The sequence below is a fragment of the Anas acuta genome, chromosome 4, assembly GCF_963932015.1.
Source record: "Anas acuta chromosome 4, bAnaAcu1.1, whole genome shotgun sequence".
NCBI lineage: Eukaryota > Metazoa > Chordata > Aves > Anseriformes > Anatidae > Anas > Anas acuta.
In genome coordinates, this window is record NC_088982.1 from 32,925,269 (window position 1) to 32,950,791 (window position 25,523).

At 47.5% G+C, this 25,523-nt stretch overlaps 1 protein-coding gene and 1 long non-coding RNA gene across 5 annotated transcripts; one reads left to right on the top strand and one right to left on the bottom strand.

Moving 5' to 3' along the window:
• Window positions 1-218: 218 nt before the first annotated feature.
• On the top strand, window positions 219-2,882 carry LOC137855927 (uncharacterized). The gene is made up of 2 exons (XR_011096053.1): window positions 219-669; window positions 1,967-2,882. It is a non-coding gene; the product is annotated as an uncharacterized lncRNA (long non-coding RNA).
• Window positions 2,883-3,194: 312 nt separating this feature from the next.
• On the bottom strand, window positions 3,195-23,696 carry NDNF (neuron derived neurotrophic factor). 4 transcript variants are annotated; one of them, XM_068680627.1, is made up of 4 exons: window positions 23,597-23,696; window positions 7,142-7,330; window positions 5,956-6,080; window positions 3,195-5,259 (listed from the first exon to the last, which is right to left on the bottom strand). In XM_068680627.1, the coding sequence occupies exons 2-4, from the start codon at window positions 7,327-7,329 to the stop codon at window positions 3,866-3,868; spliced, it is 1,707 nt and encodes a 568-aa protein (XP_068536728.1). In that variant the 5' UTR covers window position 7,330; window positions 23,597-23,696; the 3' UTR covers window positions 3,195-3,865. The 4 variants fall into 4 exon arrangements, with proteins under 4 accessions (XP_068536728.1, XP_068536726.1, XP_068536727.1 ...); XM_068680625.1 differs by lacking the exon at window positions 23,597-23,696 and adding an exon at window positions 22,871-23,030; XM_068680626.1 differs by lacking the exon at window positions 23,597-23,696 and adding an exon at window positions 22,218-22,604.
• Between the last annotated feature and the right edge of the window lie 1,827 nt (window positions 23,697-25,523).

Sequence of the window (25,523 nt, forward strand, 5' to 3'; positions counted from 1 at the left end):
AGGACAGTAAAATATGCATTCATGTCTAAACCATAGGTTTGATTTCTTTTATCTGGACATAAAAAGGTCTCCCTGGAGTAACTCTGTGACCTGATGTTCTTGCTGAAAGTGGCCTTAAAACCTGAGAAGGACTGCTGGCCAGATTAGCATAACTGCATGACAGCTTGAATTTGGAACTAAACACTGCACTCACGAGGACAAGGTTTGTTGCTGTTTTTATTAGTAGCAGTATATTTTTTACAAGATAAGATAAAAATGAGTACCACTTGTGGAAAACAGAAAAGCCGGTGTCTCTGACATAGCCAAACAGGGGGAAGTGGTGGTAGGTGAGAAATGACTGTGCCTAAGGCTCTATCAAGGATCAACAGCTTGCTAATACATGAAGATTTGACAGTGCCAGTCCTTTAGCCTGTTATAAAAGCTTTTTATAGTGTAGACCAGCCTTCAGCCTTGAGTTCTCTACTCAGTACAAGCAAGTGTAAATGATTTGCTTAATTGAAATGTGTCTTCAGTTCCTAAATAACTCTGCAGTCTCAGTAATCTGATACGCCTTGGTGAGGAGATGTTGCCAGTGCGGGCCACCACGTGCTGCTTCCCCCAAGCCCCGCGTGTTCTTCAGCTCCAGATTCCAGCATGACATTCGTTCCCAGTGAGCCATGCACCATCACTGTGAGCACTGAACTCCATTAACTCTCTATTTCCAAGCTGCTTCAATTCTCTCAGGCACGGTGCTTAAAAAACACACAAGATGAAAAGCTTTTTATGTGTCTATCTGTACATTTATTTGATATACCTCCTTTTTTCCCTTTCTATGGCACCTGTCTATCCATGATATTCTTTAAGAAGTTATTATATATCTGTTTTGATGAGAAACTAGGAATACAGATGTGACAAGGGACTAGCAACAGCTGTAAACTCCTGGCAAGGTGAGCCAGTGAATGAGGACACACTCAGCCTCAACTGCATTCATGCTCAGATTGACTGGCAGTGGTGGGGCATGGGGAAAGTTCTTCAGTCACCCATGCTGTGACTCCTTACCTGGGCTCAGATACACTCAGTCTAGAGATTTCCCATCAGGTACCTCTTTAAAATCCACTTCAGCACCTCCAGCTTAAGGGTGGTTGTTCTATTCACCACACAGACTCTGGTGCCCTTTTATTCCACTCTTCAAAAGAAGAACTGCCTCCCTCAGACCTCTCTCAGGTCCACTAAGGCCTGAATAATAACAGGGAGATTAGTAAATGCAGTACTAGTATGGTCTCAGTTTCATCCAGAAAAATAAATAGAGCTAGTTGTTTGGCAAAAGAAGAATTCCAGTGGGAGTAAAGATAAATACTGTGACATTTTCCTTAGAAAATGTAGTGTTCAGATATAGAAGATGATCATACTTTTGGAAAATTTTTCATTTTGTTACCTACTGTGAATGTTAAGTGCCTAGCATGCAGAAAAGCCAAGCAAGCTGGATGAATACCCTAACAGAGGAATCTGGCTAAAGGGAAGCTGGAATGGTTATAAAATACTTTTTGAAGTAAACACTGTAATATGCCAGTGGAGGGGCACCATTCCCTGCCAAAAAAAATAGCGCCAATGAAACGCTTACAGAAGTGTAAGTTGTTGATTTTATCGGAAAAATTCAGTGGCTTTTTGGACAGTTAAATGTAGGGTATGTATGTCCCTAACGACTACTGAGTTGACGCTGGTATCACAGACTTGCTCTAGAGGGATTCCCAGCTGTAGTGACTTGCTGCTCACCTGTGTCCTGTCACTGTAATCTAGCAGGTTTGCTGTCTGTTACTGAAGCCAATTAGATTTAAGAAATCACAGGGATGTCCTCAAATGAGGAGAGGAGATCATCTCCAGGGAATTCTAAATTTAATTTATTATATATTTGTTTTATGTAATCAAATTCTTTATTTGAAGACTGGCCGGTCTTCACATAGAGTATTTGCATCTTAAATATCTGCAGCAACAAACCCTACATATGGAACAAGGCAGGCGCTTGTACAGCCGTGAAACCCTGCTGCTGCCTCTCGGTTGCAAACTGAAATGTTCCGGTTGGCAGCAGAAGGGAAACCCTGAAGAGCTCTGCACCAAGGAGCCAAGGAAAACTGGAGAGCACCTCTACAGGGATGGAGCTTTTGTCTCTCCTATGAGTAGCCTAAGAGAAATCTGCTTTCTGCCTTTATGTGGGTTTTGGTCCCTTTCCCTCATTCCCCAGTTTCTCTGAGTGTATTGTGAGTCCCAAGAGGGCTGTAAGCGCTGGAACAGTGCAGTTTTATGGACAAGCTCTGAAGCAAGAGACAGACTGTCCCATCTCTGAATAAGTCCCAGCATCCACTGCCAAAGTTTGAATTGATGCATATGATGGGACCAAGGAAAAAAAAAAGTCTCATTTACCTGTCCTGAGGCCCTGAACCACACTATAATATTGGGACTGATGAAGCATGTATCCTGCTCTTAGCCACTTGAAACAGGGTTGTTCTAGTTGCTTCTCAGAATGTGTTTTCCATTAAGCAGCTCTATACAAGTTTCTGAGTCAGTGAAGGTGACACGTGGAAAAACAAAGAAAGAAAATTTAGGAAAGATGAGATCCAGACAGTTAACATTTTAAAGAAATCTACACAATGGAAACAACTGCAGTTTAAATGAAAGTACTATTTTTTTGTTAGCACTACCATTCCTGTCAATGGAAAAAAAATCTTCTCAGCTTATTATTGCTGTGGTCAAAACCAGCAGCATCCAGAAAGTAAATGTTTTCAATGATAATCTAACGAAAATAACGTCTGGCTCTCTGGTGTGTTATTTGTTTGAATTGTATGCTTGCTCTAACTCAGACTGTGAACTCCTGAGGAACACTAAATGCCAGCAGCACTTGCAACCATGACAAAGCAGGACCCTTTCTCACCTGGAACAAGAAAAGTTCTGATGTGCTGTCCTGTTCCTCCAGTGTTTCTATCACAGCAGACATGGAGTATGCCACAAATGACCCTCTTTCAATATCTCCCTTACAGATTTTAACCTCTGACACCAGTAATTCTTTCTACTGCACTTCAGTCACCTTGCCCCAAAAGATGAAGAACAGAAAAAAAAAAAAAAAAGGGTGTGTGCTATCTGAATTCAGTTCAAGTTTCAACACCCCTCTTCTGTCCTCAAGCTTGTTTTTCCCCTTAAAATATAAAGAAAAAGAAACAATATATAATCTAATATTTGTTTTTAATTTTCTGTACAGGAATATAACGTTATGGCAACTTTGTACATGAAATACATACAGTATTTAAACATGAAAATCAGCTAGGTAAGAATTTACATTAGCAATGAAACTGATTCATGTGCAGCCCAGTTAATACTTAGTTTAGATCTGTATTTTAACAGGGAGAGATTTTAATAGTTTACAATCATAGAAACATAAACATTTAAAACAAGACTCTATAAAATAATTTACAGAAACCCTACCATCTACACTGAGAGAAAGGGTGTATGCCTGCATGTCTTGTGTGCGCATAACAAGGTGGATGAATGACTTATCTCAGCCTTTTAAGTATAAAATAATTTAGGAGCAGTTCATGCAATGTGGAAGCAAAGGAGTGCCAGTTCCTTCAAGGTTTCCTGCTACCTCGGACATCTACTGAGCATCACATGTGGGTCACCGGACACATGATAATACAGTTGCCAGATGCTACAGGGAGCACCGGCCCCAGTTCCTCCAAACAATTACTTATGTAAACATAAATATACAAGCTGATATCTTTTCTACACAGTACAAATACAGGTCACAGCTTCTCAGCTGTGCAAGTAGTCAATCCGTATGCTGGGAAGTAGGATAATGTTCAGACCGGAGTTCCCTGTATCCCTGTATGCAGGGGCACTAACAGAACTTTCTCGTTTTCACTAGTTTGCTCTGGTACTTGACAGAGTGCCCTCCGTGCCCTATGACATAAACGTCCAGCAGGTAGGACTTGCCAGGCTGCAGGCCCCGAATTGTCTCTGTGGTGACTGCTTTCTGTATATTCTGGCTGTGAAAGTATTTACAGAGAACCTTTTCTGATTTCTTCCTCGTATCTGGACCCAAGCATTGGTTCTGTTCTCTTTTCTTCTGCTCCTCGTTGTAATTGTCATCCACTTCCTTTTTGTAGATGCAGAATTTGTTTCTCTCCTGTGTGCCAAGCCACGCCACCGTGACTGAAGAACACGTGCGGAGTTTGTCAAAGGCTTTGATTCTTGTATCTTCAGGTAGAGAAGGAAATGACTGCTTGTTAGGCCTTGTTGTTGCCAGGACCTTCAGCACAGAAGCACCTTTTTTGCTTCCTTTCAGCCTAATTAGGTATTTAGCTTTTGCTTTTCCTCGCAGCTGGAACTGCCGTACTCCCTCCACATTTTGAGACAAGAGAAGTTTGCCATCTCTTCTAACTTGGATCTGAACAGCATCCAGACAGGAATGAACAGAAAAGGTGACCTTCTGGTGAGACGAAACAGGAGCAAACCGTAGAAATTTGGCTCCCTTCCTCTTGATGAATACATCTGTAACTTTGCCATCCTTCAGTTCGACTGTTTTCTGCTTAGCCTCCTCCTTTGTTCTAGCAAAGGTGCCAACATATGCGGTGCTCATGTTAGTGTTAGTGTTTACTGCAAACATGTCAAAATAGTACTGTGTGTCGGGTTTCAGGTCGGACACTGTGAAGATGTTCTTGTTCCCGATACAAACTTTGTGCAGGTCAACTCTTGGCTTTGAGGATGTTTGGCGCCCAAACTTCGATGATGATTTTAGGAAACCACGTTCTTTGCCAGCGTTGTTGTCTGTGGGGAAGCCAAAATGGGCAAAGTCGAATGGACTGAAATCCAGACCTGGTTTTGGAGCCATCATGAAGGCATCATCAGAACTGAGTTTGGCTTCAACAGCACAGAGGCTTTTGAAATTGTGTTCTTTATTGATGACTATGCAATATTGAATTGGCTGTTTCAGTAATGAGGCCGTGGGACTCGGTTTCCATGCCAGTGTCACTGTTGTACGTCCCAGAGAAGTGACATCAATTCTGGGATCATAAGGTAATTCAGGGTAAGGTTGGTCAGATTCTGGAGTAGTAGTTGCATACACTTTAAAATGTGTATCCTTCTCTGTTGACAGCAGGTCTAGTTGGTACAAACCAGAAGGGGAACTAGAGGACACAAAATATTCGACATCGTTGCCTTTGTAAGAGAACAGCTCTGTGCCTTCTTCATTAGTAATCTGCTGTTTCTGTTGCTCAAGAGGTTCTGGTTCACCTAGATTATAAGCATAGAAAAACATTTGTTGAGACACAATCCAGGAATAAGAGAAAATAAAACTAACAGACACTTCTACACAAAATAGAAGTGTGAGATGAAAATGAAAGGTTGTATCTTCTGAGGAAGATGTTACCACAGTTTTGTCATATCAGGCAGTTTGGCACTCAGGTTAAAAACACATGTAATAGAAATTGCACTTTAATTGCACATTAATGGAGTTGTGTGGATGGTGGCTACCATCCTCCACTAGACTACTCCAAGCACCCAGCTTGGATGTGCTATACTATTCCCGGGATGAACTGTCTCTGCTGCCTGTTTCTCGGCATGTTTCTGAGCCCTGCAACAATACCAATCCTGCCTCTCCCACTCTTACCTTGTGTGCACAGCCCACAGCAAAACCCCCAGTGAAACCAGGCTACTCTGGGCAAATAGTCTGTTGTGGCAGCATCCAGTGCACTCTGTAACTATAACCGCAGCTTTTGTTTTTACTTTTTTACAATGTTTTTCCTTCCCAATGTTGCTACCTACTGACAGTTTCCTGCACAAAAGCAGGACTAGTGCTGAAGATCCAAAGATCATACAGATGGACCTGCTGTGACACTCAGCATCACACTTAGACTGGCCTGAGGAGCTTTGAATACAGGAGAAAAGTGGAACTCTGAGGCATAAGGAAAGTGTTTGATGGTTTGATACCTGAACCTTCTCCACTGGCTTCCTCTGGGAGCTCTTGCACACTCAGTTTCCACTCCAGGGGGGCATCACATGGTGTCACTGTCACTGCTAGAGGCGTGTTGTCCTCTTCAACCACAAAGAAGTACCTAGGGGAAGGTTAACAGACCCATAATGTCAGTATATCCTGGTGGCAGCCAACGGGCAGGGACTGACTTTACATTATCAAGGCTGACCTTGGTAGGGCAACAGAGGCAAAAATGTTACAGGCAAGCATGTACAGAGGGAATACAGAAAGTCTGTCAGGTGAAGGCTAAGGAGGTGAGGGGCTGAGGTCCCCCTGCCCGCACTGAGCTGCAGAGCTCACAGTGCATTTTTCATGATATGGCAGAGGGGGTTCTGGCCTCCTGCCCTTCTCCCTCATCAGCTTCACTTTTTGCCCCTACACTAACTGTGCACAGAATAAATGGTCACAAACATATAAGTAAGGGAAACGGGGGTCTCTCCTGGAATTTAGGGGTAAGCTCTTCAAAGCAGGACACCTTTTTTTTTTATATGTCCAAGTAAAAGCCCTAGAAGCACATACAGGCACATGCACATTCAGCTGTCTCCCTGTGTCCTCCCCAAGTACTAAGTGTCACTAGTTGTAAAGCGTTCCTCATTCACAAAGGCTTAAGGAGGTGTGTGGTATGTGGAGGACAGTAGCATTTCTGCTCTTCCCTGAACCCTTTGGAGCCCTGATTCCTTTTCCAGACTAACCTTGGTATTTTCTGACCCATAGGGTTGAGGCTGGGAAGAGGGGTAACCAGGCCAGAATTGGCTTGCACTGCTTCTTTAAAGCACAATATGAAATAATGAAGAGAGACAAGTGTGGTGAGGTTAGCCTGTAGTTTCTAATTTCTTTCCCCCTCCCTTTGCATCCAGACATAGTTAGTGGCCCCACTTCAGGGAACTTCTGTGGTCTGTGGGAGCTCTGGGCTGATACCAGGAATCACACAAATTGCACAGACCCTCGGCTGGGGAGGCTAGACTGGGATGGAGACTCAGACAGTTATTTACTTCACCAGCCAGAGCACTGGCATTTGTATTTCATGCAATAGAACTTCATAGAATTTCTCTTATTTGGATTCAGTTTTGGTTTCAAAACAGACAACAAATAAATCTGCTATCTTCCAAGTACAACGACCTCACTTAAACTGGGCAGAAATACCTTTTAGGTGTGTCTCTGAACAGGTAGCTGCTAATTTCGGCTCCATCTGGGACGACTGACGAATCATGAAAAAACGCTTTGTCCCGAATCTGCATCTGGAAGAGCTCCTCATCTCTGGTAGGCAACTTCTGCGTCCTGGAGCTGAGCGGCAGCAGCAGCAAGAGCAGCGGGCAGTGAAGCAGGAGCATCCTGCAGCAACAACAGGGATCCCCTGGTGAGAGCTGTGCCACACGTGCACAGCAGAAACTGCCCCCACCTCATCTCACGCCGCTCAAGGGAGACCGCAGTGAAGCACAGGGTTTAGTCATGACCTGTTCGTTCACGAGCTCAGCTAGACGCAGACACACTTGGCTCCTACAGCTGATTTAATACTGCCTAAGAGTTTACTACAGTCTTCAACCAACCTTCAGACCCAAGCTGCAGAGTATGGGGGAGTTTAGCAAGGAGGTATGAGTCTGAAAGGCTTATTCTGCCACTGAAACTAATGCATGCCTACAAGGATGTTGCATGCCCGTTATGTTTTGCAGGAACTTTCACAGTACTGCCACATGAGCACTGGGAGTATGTGGTGTAAGGACCAAACTTGCACTGTCAGAGCTCTTGGATAAAGTATGTAAATAAGATTTTTCCATCTCAAACTATAATTGAAAGCAAGCCCACACAGTGGTTTGAAATTGGGCTCTTTCTCCCCCTTTAACAAAGAGCAAAAGCCTTGAACATACTTTGGTAGAGCTACAGTTTGATGTTTTGCCACAGGAGAAATAGAACTTGCTGGACATGGGACCCAGAGTAAGCACAGAGCAGATGGAGGGCACAGCAACATCACTTAGCAGATTTTGGTTGGGCTTCCAACAATCCTTTGAAAAGTAAATATTTCCAGTGAAATTGCTCTTTATAAAAATAGAGAATTAGGAAAATATGTGATATAAACCCACACATATTCAAAGCACATTGGTATTAGCATGCAATTCAGCAGGGCTTAATCCTCAAGCCTGATGGGAATTGCAAAACACAAAAGCAGAGAATCCCTTACAAATTAGGCATAATAATTCATAATCTCAGCCTTTCATTATTATGTCTACAACTAGGTCAGTAATGACTACCCTAACGTATACATTGGGATAGACTGCAAATCTCCTTTCAATACAGCAGATGATCTCATACCAATGGCTCTGGCTGGGGTGAGGGGAAACGCAGCCCATTTCTGGTATGAGTACAGTGAGTTTAAACCGCTAAACGATTATATTCCTAAAATTAGAAAAGAAGAAAAAAAAGAGTTTTAGGCCATTACCTAAGCTGTGTTAGCCACTGGCTTTGGGGAAAAGCGTGGTAAAAACATTGAGCTGGCAGGAACAGTTTTATCTTACTTTGCTTGTTGCTACTTGGTTCAGCGTGCACGCATGCCCCAGTCCTTATACTGCAAAATAAGTTGATTATTGCTTCATAAGACACTTTCTTTTTACCTTTAAAATCAAATCCACCGTTCAGTTGGTGTGTTTTTGTTGTTGTTTGTTTGTTTGTTTGTTTTTTCCTCTACACAACCTTTCTCTAGTCTTTTACATAAAAACAGTAAATACAAGACTCCTTGAGAAGTGGCATGATGTATTTTAAGCCATGATAAAACTGGTCTTTTTGAAGCTCTTCAGGAAAATACAAACATGTCCCCCTGAGGGAAGCATCAGTGGCCGCCTCCTTCCCCCTCCTGTGATTGCCTTCTGAAAACCCCAAAAGAGCCTCAGCCCGTTATTTATTCGGCGATAACCTCACAACAGCAACACAGGGCTGGGGGATGGCAAGGCTCCGTCACCATAATTTCCCATTTGCAGGGCTTATAACACTTCATCTCCACCACTCAGGTTTTAAATCGAGTATTTCATTATAATTTGAGAGCTTACTGCAGTGCTCTGCCCTAAGGCAGGGAAGGGCATACATGGCTTTACCTAAGACATGTAGCTGCTACTTGCAGTCAAATCATGTTTTGTCTCTCCCAGTGTTTGTCAAAGTTTATCCTGACCAGCTCCTTACCTAGATTTGGATGACAGCAGGCATACTTCGTTGAATTCAGACCAAAGGGTTGATACCGATCACCAAAGGCAATGACATTTGGCCTTTCAGAGCAAAGATCCTAAGTCAAAATACTGTCTGACTCAAGTCACCGAAGTCAGCAGAAATCTCCCCTCATAGGACACCAGACGAGCTCCGTGTGCTGCAAAGCACTGTTTATTGACTTTTCACGTATTATCGTTGGCCAACAGGGAAGAAATTCTTTCTAATTTATACACACCAGCTACAGCAGATTATTTGGTTAGGTAAGAAACACGGATGCTTTCTGCAGACCACGTCCTCCACGTGAACCCCCTGAAATTGCAATATCGTATATTCTCACAGTCTGCTCCAGTGCAGTGTAACCGTTATTAAAATAAACTACTTCTGATTATAGGACTACCCAGGCTAAGCTTCACTTCTTAAACAATCTTACTAGCTAATCCACTTTAAAAACTGGTAGACAGCCTTTCTGTCCCCAGTAACTACTGCAGTGTAGCAAAAAGGTAAGGATTTGTCTGTGATTCCTGTAACTAATTGTAAAAGTGCTTCAGCTTAAACTTAACCACAGAAGATACGTAAAGGTTAGTCCTGTGCTCCCTCCCCAGGCTAGGAAGGCAGCACCGGCCCATTTTATATGTGAAATAGCTTGCAGAATCGTTGACTGCTAATGAAAGACAAACCTTTTATAAACTTGGTTCCTTTACAAGCAAGTAGGATTTTGAGTGCCTTCATTTTCACATACCCAACCTCTGAGACTTAAAACAGGAGCAATTTTCATACATGACATTTCCAAAGGTGGGACACCTAAATAGCAAAGAGGCACTGAAAACTCACCAAGTTTTGGAAAAAACTGCTGTCAGCATTATACCAGCCTTTCAAATATGTTAATAAACATATTTTTTATTTATATATATTTTTTGCAGGGCACTGATTGATTTCACATAGTTTTAAGCTAAATCCTCTACAATTCACTCACACAAAACAACAAGCCAAAAGCATTTCTTTGCCCCATGTTTCTTTCTGGACAAGCTCACCCTGGGCAATGACTTTGACAGCATCCCTCCAAAAATGTGTGCAGTGCCTGTGAGCACAAGCACAATCCCACCCCACTCCTGAAAACGTCCAACCAATGTTCCTATTTTCTTGGTGCCACATGGTCCAAGTGTGTTTTATTTTTCGAATGCACATACTGGCCCAAACCCTGCCCCCTAAAGCTCACACACGACGTGAAATACGCCGCGTGACTTTTGTTCTCCAGACTGTGCCACCTCCTGAATGTCTTTTGTTCCCTCTTCCACGAGTTCGCCTTGTTTTCTTTTCTTTTAAACTCAGAGTCAATATTTTATTGATATATTCCTGCTGACTGGAGGGATTTGCCTGCTGTTTATCACTGAATTTAAGAAAGAGCCAAAGCAAACAGTCCTAAGTGAAATAATAAGCACCGCTCGCCTTCTCCAGGATTGCAAAAGTGCCCTCTAATGGCCCGTCCCCTCCGCTCGCATCCTCCCCAGCCCCTCTCCTCCACAGGGTCCAACACCTGGGGTCCGAGGCCTGCTCCAGCCCCCAGGACAAGATGATAGCCATGGGCAGGCAGGGGAAGAAGCCACGGGACCACTGGCTGTGGGCCTTTACCTGAACAGGGAGAGCAGAAGCAGGCGCTGAGAGCTTGGAGCGGGGCGTAATGACCTCGAGCGCCTCAACACACGCTGCCTTACCACGGGTGTTGTGATTTTTTTTCCTTCTGAAAGTAGAAATAAATAAAAGTCTGGCCATTTTGTAAACTTGAGCTGTGAGCATACACGTGAGAATTGTCATTACATCGGATTGGAACTGATTACAATTACACTGATTACAATTCCCCCCTTCCTTCTGAGCGACTTATGCTCGAGCAGGAAGACTTCCCGGCTCTCCCACACCCCATTTACACACGCTCCGACCGGCCTCCAAGACATTCCCATCCCTAACTCCATCTATATGAAAGACCTGCAAATATCTAGGCAGACAGTAATTACAAGCCAAAACGGAGAGGCTAACAGGATATGCAACTGGCTTCACTTTCGCATTCAGGGACAAATCAGCTTTAGCTCTCAGGCCATCCCCACAGCGGCTGGAGGCAGGCCGGGCAAGTCCTCCATTGGAGGCCAGAGGGAGGTGGCAGGGCCCCAGAGCCACCCATGGTCACCTCCAAGCACCTCGGCCTGCCCAGAGAGCTCTCTTGCCTTCGTGACTGTCCATGGGTGACTGTCAAGGACTTGCAGTAACAAAACAAAAAGGGCCTGGGTTTATTTGAAGCAAACACATCTGGAATAAGTGAAACCTAACGTTTGATTACAGAGAGCGGAAAGTGCACGACTGTAATTTAGCAGGGATCACTTCAAGGCACTGCCTGCCACAGTGCCTTTGTATTGCATTTTCATTTTCTTGTGTGGATGGTAAACTTTTTTTCCACCTCACTCCCTGTTTTTAAACTCCGCTGCACTTGTTTTTTTTTAGTTGTTTGCATTACCCATGCTGCATCTCATAATGAGTCTGTAGATTTATTGACCTGATTTAAGTCTAGCTTTGGAAATGAAAGGGCATTGTGTGACTTCTTTGACTTATAGGAATGCTGCAAGTAAAGAGTCTGTGAGCTTTTCCATTACAAACTTCACTTCCAGAGATATACAACACAAATATACGCACCTCAGCATACAGAGTTATCACCTCAGACACAGAGCAATTTAAAAGCGCCTACCAATTTCAACTGTAATATAATTATTTTTGATGTATAAAGAATGAAAAAATAATGCCTTTGAAATTTTTCAGTATTTATTGGGAGCTCATTTATTTGTTTGCTTAGGGGGAGACCAAAGGGGAAGAGTGAAGGCACGGCCTTTAATACTTGTGTTTCCCTAAAGGGTCTGGAAAACATTTGGTATGCCTTTCATATTGTTGTTGTTGTTTGTTTGTTTTTAAAAGGAAAAAGCCGTGCTCCAGCAGGCTTGCTGCCTGCTGCTGCTTTGCACCATGCCAGAAGTGCCAGCCTACGACCCGAAGGTCACAGTCCCATCTAGGGACAGGGGGCAAAGTAGAAGATGGGCGGGTGCATCGCCCGCTCAGCCCACCAGAGCAGAAACACTTGTGTGGGGTGCTGCAGCTGGTAGGGAAGAGCACTCATGCGCCGTTGTGCCCCAAATCCCTGGATTAATGCTCCCTAAGCACGCATGGACATGACAGACACTAATGGTGCCTTTGAAGCTATTAGGGTCCACCCTGTCAATTAATTATCTGTGGGTTAACTGACCGCCTCTTGCAATTCCAGTTCAATCCAGGGTTTGCCTTTGCTGGAAGTATTGCTTTAGCAGAGCAAATCACAGTAGCATGGGAAAACATCCAGCTATGCAGAAATAAGACCATATGAAGAAATATGGTTACGTTTTCATCAAATCTTAATGAACAACAGTGCTGATGAACTGCAACTTATGGGAGAGGTTAACTCTGAAGGGGTAATACTGTAAAATGTGGAGCTGTCTCAAATTAGACATGTTGAAAAGCAAACATACTCAGGGAGATATGGTATCAAAAATCAAATTTTACATGGACTATTTTGTTTCCAAGCTGAGACATATTTATTTTTCCACTTTTAGTGGAAACAGATTCAACTGTGATTACATCGGGATCGCCATCCTGCAGCGAGCAGTAGCGGGATGCTTCAAAAAACCCAGCTGAGCCAGGAGATCCCAGCTGGGACGCTTGAGGAAATGCCTGGTAGCTCTCCTCCTCCTGTCAGTCACTGCCCACATACCAGCTCTTCACTCTTCACAGCCACTTCCACCCACGGGTGAGTGTCAAAAACAAACAAATAAGGAGTCCCCAGCGACCTCTGGTACAATGTCCAGTTGTTCCCTGATACCTCTGTTGTGAGGGCACAGGAAGACGTGTAGGCTACTACTGGCAGCCAAGTGCTGCAAGATGTGGGTGGAAGCCTGCTGCACGCTTGACCCCAAACCACACTTGATTGCCCTTCACAACTCCTGCATAAATTGGCCTTGTGGCTGGCACCATACCTGCTTGTTCTTCCAAGCCCTCCCAAAATGCCCAGACAGCTAAATGTCCTCCACAGAGACCACAAGTAGGGTGACACTGCTACAGGAAGATCCTTCTGCAATAAACACCAACTTCAGGCACTGCATCCAAAGCTGAATGCACAGAAGGGGAATTTTTCCATTGTCTCAGCAGGGTTTGAGCCCCAATAGGAGAAATCACATGGGGCAGAGAAATCTGAGTTTGCGCAACTCCAGACCATTTAAGATAACCAGCTCTGAATGCCACGTAGCTCTACAACAAATCTTTCATCACAGGTGATGAAAGCATCTCGAGGTGTTTTGTAAGAGAGAGCAATTATTATCCCCTTGTTACGAGCAATAAAAGTGGGGCAGCAAATTTCCTTGTTCACGGAAATCCCAATATAATCCTTTCCTTTAATCACTAAACAATAGCCACTTTCTAAGGCCAAGTCCCTGTGCCTTGAGCACGGCTGTGCGAGTGGATGTCGCTGCCTGTCTGTAATGAATTTCAGCAAGAGGATTAGCAGGGAGGAGCACGCCCGGACAATTACAAACTACAGCCAACGCCAGCACATTGCTGTTTGGTACAAAGTTTCCCTGTGCTTCCCTATAATAGCTCCAAATGACATCACAAGCAACGGCCCCTGCCAAAACCCTTATGAGACGAGGGTGGCTGGTGTGTCAGGGGAGGACAGAAAGCAGAACCACAGCTTGGGAGCAGGATCGAGTCCGTGCATCCTCATACTGCTGGGGCTTGGGCTGAGAGACCCTCGGAGAGCTCTGAATTGCCATCAGTGCGCTGGAATTGCTCATGCACTTCTTTCCTTCCACTTTTTGATAGATGACTTAAAAAAAGGGGAACATTGCTTACTGCTTTGCAGTTCCTTTGGGCATGCAGAGGCCGATTCCCTCAGCTTCCATCACAAACAGTTTCTCCAGCATTGGGAATAGCAGCACTGGTGGACACCTCAGAGCAAAGACACGGCGATGGGAATTCACACAGATATTGCAGCAGGCACCCCAAATGCATTTGCAAGGTTGGATTTTGGATTGTTTCGGTCCAGGAATATTTGTAGATAACTAAACATGGGACAAGGAGCAAATGTAATTTGAGTGGGGAAAAAAGCTATTTCTGATCCATTCTGCTCTTTCCCACGTTTTTTCAATCTTACCCTTATTTCCCCTGCATTGCTTGTAGTTACACCTGAATCACATAAACCAGGTTCTCAGCTGACTTTGAAGGAATTACGCCCTTTTTTACTGGTTTGAGCTTCTAGCCACATATTACTGCTGAGCATGGTACTACAGATTATGCTGACCCTCCAACATTTCCAGCTCCTCAATTATCATCAGAATCCTAATTTTCCAATGTAATTTATTGGCCAAAATTGGATTCCTTTTTAATATTATCTGCCTTCAGCTTTGCTTTAAAGGCATGTAAGAGGAATTTTCCTCCCTATGAATCCTTAATGCACCACCACTCAGGTGCTCTCTCACAAGGACTTTTTACATACCACAGTAACGCTCAGATCCCGTGTCCCATTTTCCCTAGCTGGAAAAGGGTTGCTGCAAATATGTAAACATTTGTAAAGCCTTTGAAAATAGAAAGTACAAAATTTCGTGCTGACGGTACCTATATTGACATATTCCCATTCTAAGCCACAGGCAAGGGCTTCCCAGGGCCCAGCAGGGGCACCTGCCCCACGATGGTCTTTGCCATCCCCTGAAGAGCACCTGCACTGTTTCCTCAGCACAACGCCAGCTCTGTCAGCTTCCTTGGAGGCTGCGCGTGGATGTGAGCACAGGGAGGCTCATCACAAGTGGCTCACATCACGGGGGGGGCAATCAGCCTTTCTTCTGCACCCTTGGTTTTGTAGACTGCATGGGGAAGGATGAGAAAAAGCAGCAATGTTCACAATAGCTAGATTTTCCCAACTGACCTTTATCTCCTTAGCATCTTGCTTAAAAAATAAAAAATAAAAATAAAAAATAAAATAAAAAAGGCAATTCAGACAGAGGGCAGCTCAGTAAACTGAAAATTGCTGGCCATAGAAGCTAGCTGCACTTGACTTAGCTACCTGTGGCCACACTTTGACTAATCATGACCCATCATTTTGACTAATACCAAAGAAAATTTGACTTTCTGCTTACCCCAAACACCTGACCTTCACACAGTGGCCATCAGGTGAGGTTAATACTGTCCAGGCCCAAGCACAGAGGCTCCAGCCCTGATTTCCCAATCCCCTCGCTAGTCACTGGGACACACGAAAGCAAAAAATGCAGCCAAGGCTCAGGAGGAAGCAGGGACCCATACGGTGCAGCATGGCAGCGCTGGGTGCAGCCAGTGTCATTTGGCATCTCCAAGGCTAAGGAACCATGCCCAGAGAAAGCGTTAGTCATACAGACCTGCTGATGTGTGCATCTTCCTCCTCTTTCCTAGTAAGACTGCTTAGCTTTGGTTCCCTTCATTTTTTTGGAGAGTAGCAGGGTGGGGGAAGAGAGAGCTGGGATTGCCTGTGTGTCAGTGCAGAGGTTGCAAGCAGCCCCTCTCCAGCGCTGGGCTCTGGCTCCCCAGGATGCCCGCACCCTGGCCCACCAACACCATGGGGCTGGCAGACCCTCCCAGCCCTCCTGCTCTCACCCAGCAACACTTGCAAAGGGAGAGAAGTTACAAACAAAGCAGGTTCTGAGTGTATTTGGGAGCTGCCGGGCTCTGGGTGGTTGTGCAGCAGTTTCTGCGAAGCAGCTCTAGCCACGTCCTTCTGCACGATCAAGCTGAAAAGTTTCCAGCGATGCACTCTCAAATCAAAGTACCAGGGGAGCTTCAAACCCCACCAGGGCCAGCTGCGGAGCTGTGATATGGGATTTGAGAAATGGCTTACTGACAGGGCAGGCTCCAGCCCCACGCCACGGCTGGACCAGCGTCTGTTTGTCCAGCCGGGCAGGCGAAAGGTCAGTCCTTCATCTCGGCACCGCGAGCCAATGCGCAGGGAACACATGTGGGCAGGTAGGTCGGGCTGCCACGGGTGAGCGAACATCCAAACAGCCCCACAGCCTTCTTACGGCCACCAGTCCTCCTCGCCTGGTGGGAGAGAAGGGAAGCAAGAGGGAAGGAAAGGAAAAGGGAATGAAAGAAAAAGGAAGAAGTGATTTCTGCATTAGGAGATGGCTGGAACGCATGTCAGGGGACCTTCCCTTTCCAAAAGCAAAAGGCACGGTGAGAGCTGTGGCATGGGAGCCAGGCTGCCTTCTGGGGGTGCTGCTTTGCTGGCATGGAGTGAAGGTACAGCTCGAGGACAAAGCATCATTTCGACATCATGTTGAACGCTGCACTGCATAAGCAAAAAGCCATTCACTCAAGAAACCACCCGCCCTTTGGTGTTTTATCCACGCAAGGCACTTCAACAAGCCAAGGAGGTCTGGGCTTTTTTTTTTTTTGGAGTGGCGTGGGTGGGCATTTGTGGCTCAGTTTTCAGGGAAAGAAAAAAATAGCTCGGGTGGGTGCTGGATACCCATCGAGACGTAGTACCTCTGCCTGTGCCGCTGCGCTGGCTTTGCCCCTGCGAGAAGCTGAGCAGCACCCAGCTGCGGTTTCAGGTTCCAACACTTCACCTTCATATACCGCAGGGTCCCATGTGGCTCTGCCCAGGGAAACCGCAAGCAGCTGCGGGATGCTTCAGCCTCCTGGAAGCACATATCACCGGGATCTATGTGTTCGGCATTTCCTAGTTAAAGCACTGATTGTTGGGGTTTTCTTACAGCTCTGCAACCGCGTTTTCTTAAATGAGTGGGGATTGGAGTGAGCACCATAACTTAACGTAGCACGCCTCCTGCCTTGAGCCTGCATCCCTGCTGTCACACGCTGGCAAGGGGTGTCTTACTCGCTGCCTTAAGATACTTGGTCAATTCAAGTATTAAAAGACTTTAAATCCAAGCTTTGCTTTGTTCACATGGTGTGAAAGGGTCTTAAAAGCAGCTTATTTTTCATAGGATGTATTATTTCAACTATTGTGCTCTAACAGGATTATAAAAGTTTTAATTGACTGACAGTAAATCTTCCCTGCAAAATTGCAACTTTAATACCTCCTAGGACTGTTAGGATTTTATTCATTATTCCTCATTACTGAAAAAACAGTCGGAGAGCGCCCCTAGGGTCTTCCCCAAATAAGGAGGAGATCCTATTAGTTCCTACAAATCACACTCAAGTAAGTAACTCTTCTCATGAGGAAAAACCCATGGAGAGTTACATGCAGCTTTGGTAGCCAGAGGAACAGCAAGAATGTCGCTGACACTGCTTGAGGATGTTTTCCCTTGCATCCAGAGAGCAGCTGGCAGCTCTGGGACGCTTGGCTTTCCTGCATGACCACCAGCCCTGTCTAAGCAGCACAACTTGCATCAGGCCCTCCATATGCTCAGACACATTTTGACTGTTTCAATATAAACAAATCAGCAGTAAACCTGGTACAACTTAATGAGGCAATAGGAGAAGGTGAGCTTGTCTTTTGCTGCTACCCTGGCTGCTTTGTAAAAACCCTCTCCCCTCTGAGCAATCCCTGAACCTGCGATCCGCCTGCAGTATGGGCAAGGTTAAAAGTGAGAAAGATGAAAAAAGCATCATTCTCACCCCAATAAAGCTCCAACCCTTTAAAAAAAATAAATAAATAATAATAAAAAGGCAATGTGCTTAATTAAGAGAACAATGCTTTTCCCCTCTCCCCCTGCAAACCGCAGCGGAAGCGCCGCTCCCGGCAGCGTGTCACCTCGTGAGCGCGCGAGGGTCACACGGAGGGGCACTCATATCCGGACCCGCGGAGAGGGGGATGAAGTGGGAAAGAGAAATTATTGCCTTTCGCTTTCCAGGTGCTCTCAGCAAGGACCACTGCTTCTTATCTCGGCTGTCACGCAATCAGCAAACATCTCTCCAACCGCCCCGTTTAATTGTCCTAAAACCAGCCCGGTCCTGCGGTACCGCATCCTGGGGCTCACCAAAACCAAACAGCCCCGTGTGCTCTGGAGCAGCCAGTGTGTGTGTGCATCCCTCCGGCAGGGCAGTGCATGCACCTTTTTGTTCAGCAAAACACAGACAGGCTGGGGGGAATGCTCTCACACCGCCAGGCCCACCACTTGCTTGAGCAGCATTTAAGAGCTGAGCACAAACCCCAAACCTGCCTTATAAAACATCCCTGAGGAAATTAACACCTTTTTGGCTGAAGTTACAGTATCAGCTATCTCGCACGTGGACTGACATGTCCTACATGACCTGCGTGCTCCACGAAGCCATCCGTGTAAACAGATTTTCCACTGATTCCTGTTATAGCTCGGTGCTAACATTCATCTTCCCCCAGCACAGCAGCTGCCCTCGTGTGCTGTGAATTGGAGAATGAATTCTGAAAGAACAAACTTCTTTTTAATATTGGCTCTCCGCGTCCCTCTTAATTTATTTCCTCCTTTAGGCACGTTCTTCTGGAGTTATGATTTATCACCCTGACCCATTTCCCAATCTAAGGGCAAATACTTCCTCTCCTAATGACATCTAGTTAAAGTTTTCAAGCATAACATCTCCTCAGCCTTCACAGCTCCTCCTGTCAGCGTTAGCTTATTGGAGCAGTTTTCTCAGGCAGAAACGATCGCTGCTTGGTCTAACAAGGAGTTTTGTTGTGGAAGTAGCACACTCTCAGTCACAATGCAAAACAAAGTTTGGGGAACAGAGCTTCCACAAGCTTGTTGTGATTTATCCAGGAGGATGCTCACTTTTGTTTAATAGAGCTAAAGCACTACTCGAGTCCTCTCTCACTCATCTTACCCAAGGTTTTCCCTTTCCTCTAACATAATTCATGTCCCTTCTCCACTCACTCCTGCTTGGGCAGCACCCACAGACCCTCCATCATCCCGATGGGCTGTACCCTCCGTGACAGCGAAACATGCAGCCCCGTAGCACTCACCATGGCACCACCCTGGCTGTGAGCAACACAGATGTCAGGGGCTCTCTGCACGCTCCCATGCAAGCTTCACCCTGAGCACATACATCCTGATGCAAAGCCCCTTGAGGTTATCATCCCCAAAGGCACACCAGGCGCTCCCAGCAGCAGGCGCTCCCTTCTCCCAGCACTCACAAGCCCCCTCCCTCCCCTCCTGAGGTGCGAGGCCCTTCACCCCAGCATCCCGCACTCCTCTCCTCTGCGTTTTGTAATCGGGCAAGCAAAAAGAGAGCCAAGCCCCAGGATTGTGTTAACTCCTTATTAGCAGCCGGGATGGCAGCCTGAAGCAGCTACTCGGTGCTCCATGCCAGCAGCGTCGGCTGCTTCGAGGGTGGTGAGCGAGGAGCGTGCACATCTCACTACGCTGCCCTTAACGCAAAAAACGTGCTCATTCTGCAAGGCTGCAGGGAAACCCGGCACCCAGAGGGTGTCCGCAGGTATAAATGAGCAAATCCACCTTCTGAGAACAGAAAACTTAAAACCAAAAAGCCAGGGAATGAAAAGATAAATACCCACTTAGCAAAACGAAATAAAACCAGCTCTAGAAAGAGGCGAGATGCTGAAGGAGGCCTGAAATAGCCCCTTGAAAATAGTGAAGTAATGGGCTTACAGTTTTATTATTCACATAAAGTTTAGTGACTTCAAAACGAAGGCGAAGCCAAACACGACTTGTTATCCCCCTGAAATCTGCGCTGTAACTGAAGCCAGTGCCCAGATGTTCTGCGGTAAAATCTGTCGCTTCGCTGCAAGAAAGCCCCACGTACCCTGACAGACGCTCCTGGCTTGCCTTCGTCCAAGCCCACTTAGATTCTGGATTATATTTCTAGCAATCTTTTAAACTGCCAGGGGAAGCATAAAAGGTGGTCTCCTGCGAAACCGTTTGATACCATCTTGAAGCGTAACCTCTTGCAGAAATAAATCAGGATTTCTTTTTAATAAACTGTTTATTACGAGCCTTTCGGAACGTAAATTGTAGAAGACAAAGCAGGGGCTGAGTTTAATAAACATCTCATCTCGTTGTACATACCAAGGCAGGAGACCCTGGCACACTGAGACCGAAGCGCCCGGCAAAGCAGCTCCGGCACCAACGGGGCCACGGGGCAAGCGGCACCAAAACCCAACCGAGCCTCGCACCCGGGGAAGCCCCCGGTCCCCAAGCACAGTGCCGGGACCCCGTCCTCCACCCCCGGGGCCTTGTTCCCTACCAAAAACTGGAGCCGTAGGCCGGGAGCTGTAAACGTCGGAGGATCAGCGAGTACGTGGCGAAGGCATCTGAGCTTAGCAGGGAACGCGGCGCAGGCGTTACGTGATTTTGAACAGCTTGCTTGACAGTTTGCACCATATTGTATTTATAAACATTGGGGAAACCAAAATGCTTTTCCTCGGTGTTTCCGAAGGAGTCATCCACAACAAAACAGACGTGCAGGGTGAGCCCACGCATCCCAGCATGAAGGCGGTTCAAATTATAAAAAAAAAAAAACAAGAGGCCCCTATTAATTTCAGCAGGGTCACTCAGGCGAGTAATTGCTCAGCATCCCACGCGGCACTCGAAGCCCTCAGCACCTCGCGGCCACCCAGGCCCAAATTCACACAGGGCTGCGGTGCGAGGTGGCGGGGCTGGTGACACCGGGCGCATGGGGACCCTCGAGGTGGGAAAAGGAGCAGGCTGGGGAAGGGAGGATTATATCGGGGGCATTACAAAGCTTTCTCCAATTACAAGGGGCTCGTTATCTGCTGGCTGGGAACATCAGCCCGCAAGGAGCGGGTATCGCTCTCTAAACGGAAGGAAGCGCGGCCACAGGACCCCAAATACGCCCCCGCGGTGCACATGGGACATGTGGTGCACCACGGCTCGTTTCTGATGCTGGAAATAGAACATGAAATCTCTGTGTTGAAAAAAGCCCTCTCCTCCTTCAAACGCTAACAAGTTTTGAATTCTACACATCGCTCCGCGTGCTCCAGAGACCCTCAGCGGCACTAGAAAGCCGGCCTCGGCAGCTCTCCTCTCGCAGGTATGCACTTTGCTACGAGGCAGGAGAGCGGGGCAGGGAGGATGAGGCACCCTGACAAGCAGCACTCCAAAACCCCATTCCTCAAATAGTTAGGAGCCAGCCACTTCCCAAGCAGGCGAGGCAGAACCACCAAGTTTTTCTCCCCGCTCCCTTACAGTGCAGCAAAGCCTGCTGACAACATGTAATGCCCAAGCACTCTGTTTTTTTTACGGAAACCAGGTTATGCCTGAGACAGCCGTGCCTCCCAAGCGTCACTCGCACATAAATCACTCTCCACAGCCGCCCAGGGAGGAATTCACCCTCCAACCCCGCTCGCCTCTTCCAGCTTTACGTGCCACCAACTCCACCAGCTCTACCAAACGCGCTACCGAGGCCGGACGCCCACCGCAGGCTGCTGCCGGACGGTGGCTGCAGGATGCCCCGACGGCAACACGCTGCCACGTTGGTCACCCAGCATCACCCACCCTGGGGACCCTGCCTCCCAGCAGGGACACCCTGCGAGCATCTCATGCTGGGGAGGTGAAGGCCTGCGGGAGGCTCACGCTGGCGGGGCGCGGGGATGCAGCACCCCAGGAGTGCCGGCCCTTGGGAGCGCCGCGCTGGCCTTCCGAGGCTGCAAAGCACCAAAGTTGGATCTGCAAGTGATTAAACAGCGCTCCGCAGCCATTGTCTCTGTGCTGCCGAAATAAAAACGCAACACACCCCGCACGCAGCAAACCCCTGCGCTTGCATCCCACCGCGACTTGCCCGTCTACTTTTTTTCGGTAGCCACTTTTTCTTTTTTATTTTTATTTTTTTTCTCTTTCCCCCTCCTTTAACCCTGCCGACACGAAGCGAGACGCTACCGACACCCGCGGTGCCCGGCTCCGGAGGACGAGCAGGGGCTGCAGCGGGCAAGGAAGAGGCTGAAGGGGGGGGACCCCAAATCCCGCGGGGGCTGCGTAGAGGGGCTGGGGGGCTCCCCGCCGCCTCCCAGCCGGAGCCGGTGCCTTACCTTGCGGCGTCCCGTCCCGTCCTGGCGCTCCCACGGGGGGCGGCGGGGCCCGGCTGTTTTTTTTGTTTGTTTGTTTAATTTTTAATATTTTCTTCTTTTTTTTTTTTTTTTTTTTTCGGGGTGGGGGGGGAAGGCGTTTTCCCAACCCGCTGCAGCGGGGACTGTGTCACGCCCGTCCCTCGGCTCCTTATAGCCCCTTCCCCTCCCCACCCCTCCGGCGAGAAAAAAAAAAAAAGGAAAAAAAAATTAAAAATAATCAAAAAATAGAAAGGAGAGGGGGTGGAAAAGAGGTGGAGGGGGGGGAAGGCGTGGGGGCAAAGTTGGGGGGCGCGCAGGGGCGCGGAGCGGCGGCGCCCGTCGCGTCTCGCTGCTGCCGCCGGGGCGGGCGGCGGGGGAGCCCCGCGGCCGCCCCGTCCCGTCCCGTCCCGCCCCGCTCCGCTCCTCTCGGCCCCGCGGGGGGCGGAGGGGCGGGCCCCGGGGAGCCCCGGCCCTCAGGGCTCCGCGCCGAGCTCCCCCCACGGCTCCCCGAGCCCCCATCAAGGGGCCGGGGGGGTCCGCAGGGATGCCGGGGTCACCGCATCTCGCCGCGGTGGCGGTGCGGTCGGAGGTAGATTTAGGGTTTGGGGAGCCCGGGGGGGGTTTCTCGGTCTTACCTGCGAGCTGCGAGGAGCGGGCGGAAAGTGGCGCTTGTCATTTAGCAGCAAGGAGGTCTCCTCGCTTTTTGTTTCTTTTTTTGGTACATCGCTCCCAAAAAGCGCCGCTACGTAAGCGCTGAGCAAGTTCTCAGGCAGAGCAGCTGCTGGGCACTGGCCCTGAAGGTAACCGTCCCCTCCCTGCCGCCACATCCTACCTCCGACAACTTGGGGGAGGGAGGGAGGGGGCAGAAATAAAACGCAAACTCCCTTTTTCTCAGCAAGACTGCTGAGCAAATCTGACAGCAAAGCCTTGGGGAAGGGACGCAAATTGTCCTCGCCTGTAGGGCAACAATCAGCCTGGCTCTGCGAAGGCACAAGCCCCAAAAGAGCTCGCGTCCTCAGGGACACGTAGCTGTCCAGGCTGCTGCTAATTGCCATTAGTTACTGCCACTTACCTCCCGCTCCGTCAGCTCCCCGAGTAGCCGCTTCTCTCGCTGCAAGCCAGCGAAAAGTGCCCAGGAGACTGCTCAGAAATACAGGTTTCCCGAAAGAAACATGGGATGGAGGCAAGGAGCCCCAGGGGAACCCCCGATCAGTCATCGTTCTCTCTTCACATCCCCATTTCTACGTATTTTACCACTCTATTTATCATTCTCGAATAGGTTCGAGGGTGGGAGTGTGGGGAAAGGAGGAAAGAGATGTTTAGGATGAATTTATGCGAAGTACAGGAGAACCCCAAAATACCTGGTGCTGGCGCCCAGCGTCCCGGCTCCTTCCTTTTAGAGGAATGTTTGCCTCCACTCACGACACCTCAGTAAGAAAAGCAAACAAAAAAGCTCAGCACCTAAATCAGAGAAGATTAAAAGAACACCTAAATCAGTGAAGAAGACCAAGGGCACTCTCGGCAGCTTCCTCCAAGCCTTTGAAGCATGCAGGAGCCTGCAGGGAGCTCAGTGCCCGGGTGAAGGGAGGCAGCTACCTTTGGGTGCCCTGCGTGGCACAACATTATTCTGGGGAGCCTGCGAAAATGGCTGGCTCTGGTTTGAGGTCATTAGAGGTAAAATATTGCTGCCCGGCAAAGGAGCTCTCGGGACCGTGCGCTTTGCACACAGGCAAACAGATTATTTTTAACCTGAGGACAGCTTTAGTGCTATTGTTCTTAGAGGGTATTGCTGTTTGTGATTTCAGCGAGAGCGAGATGACATCCCCTGAATATGATTTACACAGACACTGACTCTTCTGCGAACAGATAACTGTTTTTTGGAGGCTTGCAGCTCCATCTCTATCAGAAGCGTAGATCGCTGTCGTGATTTAAAGCCCAGCACAGAACTACACTCAGCCAAACAGCTCGAGCACTCTGAGAACAAGATTTGCCCTTCTCAGAATTCACAGAGAACGAAAACACTGAGCCTAGGTCTGGAAGGCAGAGCTGGGAAATAAATGCTGAAAGCTACATGCATGTCTGAGAGGTACTAAGGCATCCAGCTGTATTTAAAGGGAAATCAAACAGTGAAATCCCAAAATAAGGGAAATTCTATCGGGTAGGTGATTCCTGTTAAGTTCACTTCTTTGTCCCAGGCACTACCAAAGCACCTAGGAAATCAAAGCTTAGTACAGCTCCCTAAATGCAGGGATGGTTTCCGTTTGCACAATCTCTGCAGCCAGGAGCAGGTCTCCAGCACGGTAGCTTACAACACCCCAGGCAAGACGTAAAGATTGCAAAACGCAGTTCCTTGCGCCAAGGCAGCAAAACTGAGAAACTGCAGGGGAAGATCAGGGAACTTCTGAGCGACTTGACTTTGGGCACTCATCTTCGCTTTCCGCTCTCTCAGAGGCTTCCAAGGAAGGGAGTTTTACCAGCAGACATGGGCACAGAAATGAATTTCGAAACAGCGATGAGAGCCAAATCACTCATTCACATGTAGTCACAATCTTGTTTGTAGCCGTGGATCATCTACTCAGGGACTGAAACTGTTTTGACTTAAGTGAGCAAATAAATATCCAAAATTTGGAACATCTGTAATTGGTTCATAAAAAAGACTGCAAACTGTCTGGATAACAATTGCGCTCTTCACTGTTTCACCACCCTGGGAGCCCCTGCTAGAGTGGAGAGGTGCTACCAGAAAACAAGATGCATGTTATGCATTATGGAGGGAAAAAGGGGAGGAAACGTTTAATAAGCTATCCTGTGAATAAATCTGAATAATAAAGCTTTCTGGAACCAAAATGGAAATCTGAAATTGGATATTCTAGGAGCAGAGAAAGAGGGCTAATTCATCGTATAAATAATTCATTGCAAACTTTAGCACCCGGTGTTGCTGTGCATTCAGGATGGAGGGCAGATGACACTGTGTGTGCCTGCATGTGCGTGTTTAGTTGTGTGCATGTACCATTTTTTTCACCCAGTTACGTGACTCTTGTTGTGATGCAGATCTGAAGATCTGCTCTTGGTAACTCATTGACTCCCATTTGCTGCTGGGGAAAGGGTACTGCTCCCTGTTGACCTCAGACACCAGACCTATTGACCAGTTACGCCTCAGGGGCCGCAATGGATGCAGGCAATGCAGCAGCACGTGGTGGATGTGCTCTTGGGAGAGGAATGGGCAGGGCCATGGGGGCCTTGGGACACACATGGGAAGCACCTGGCTCACAGGAGCTGCCACTGCCACCT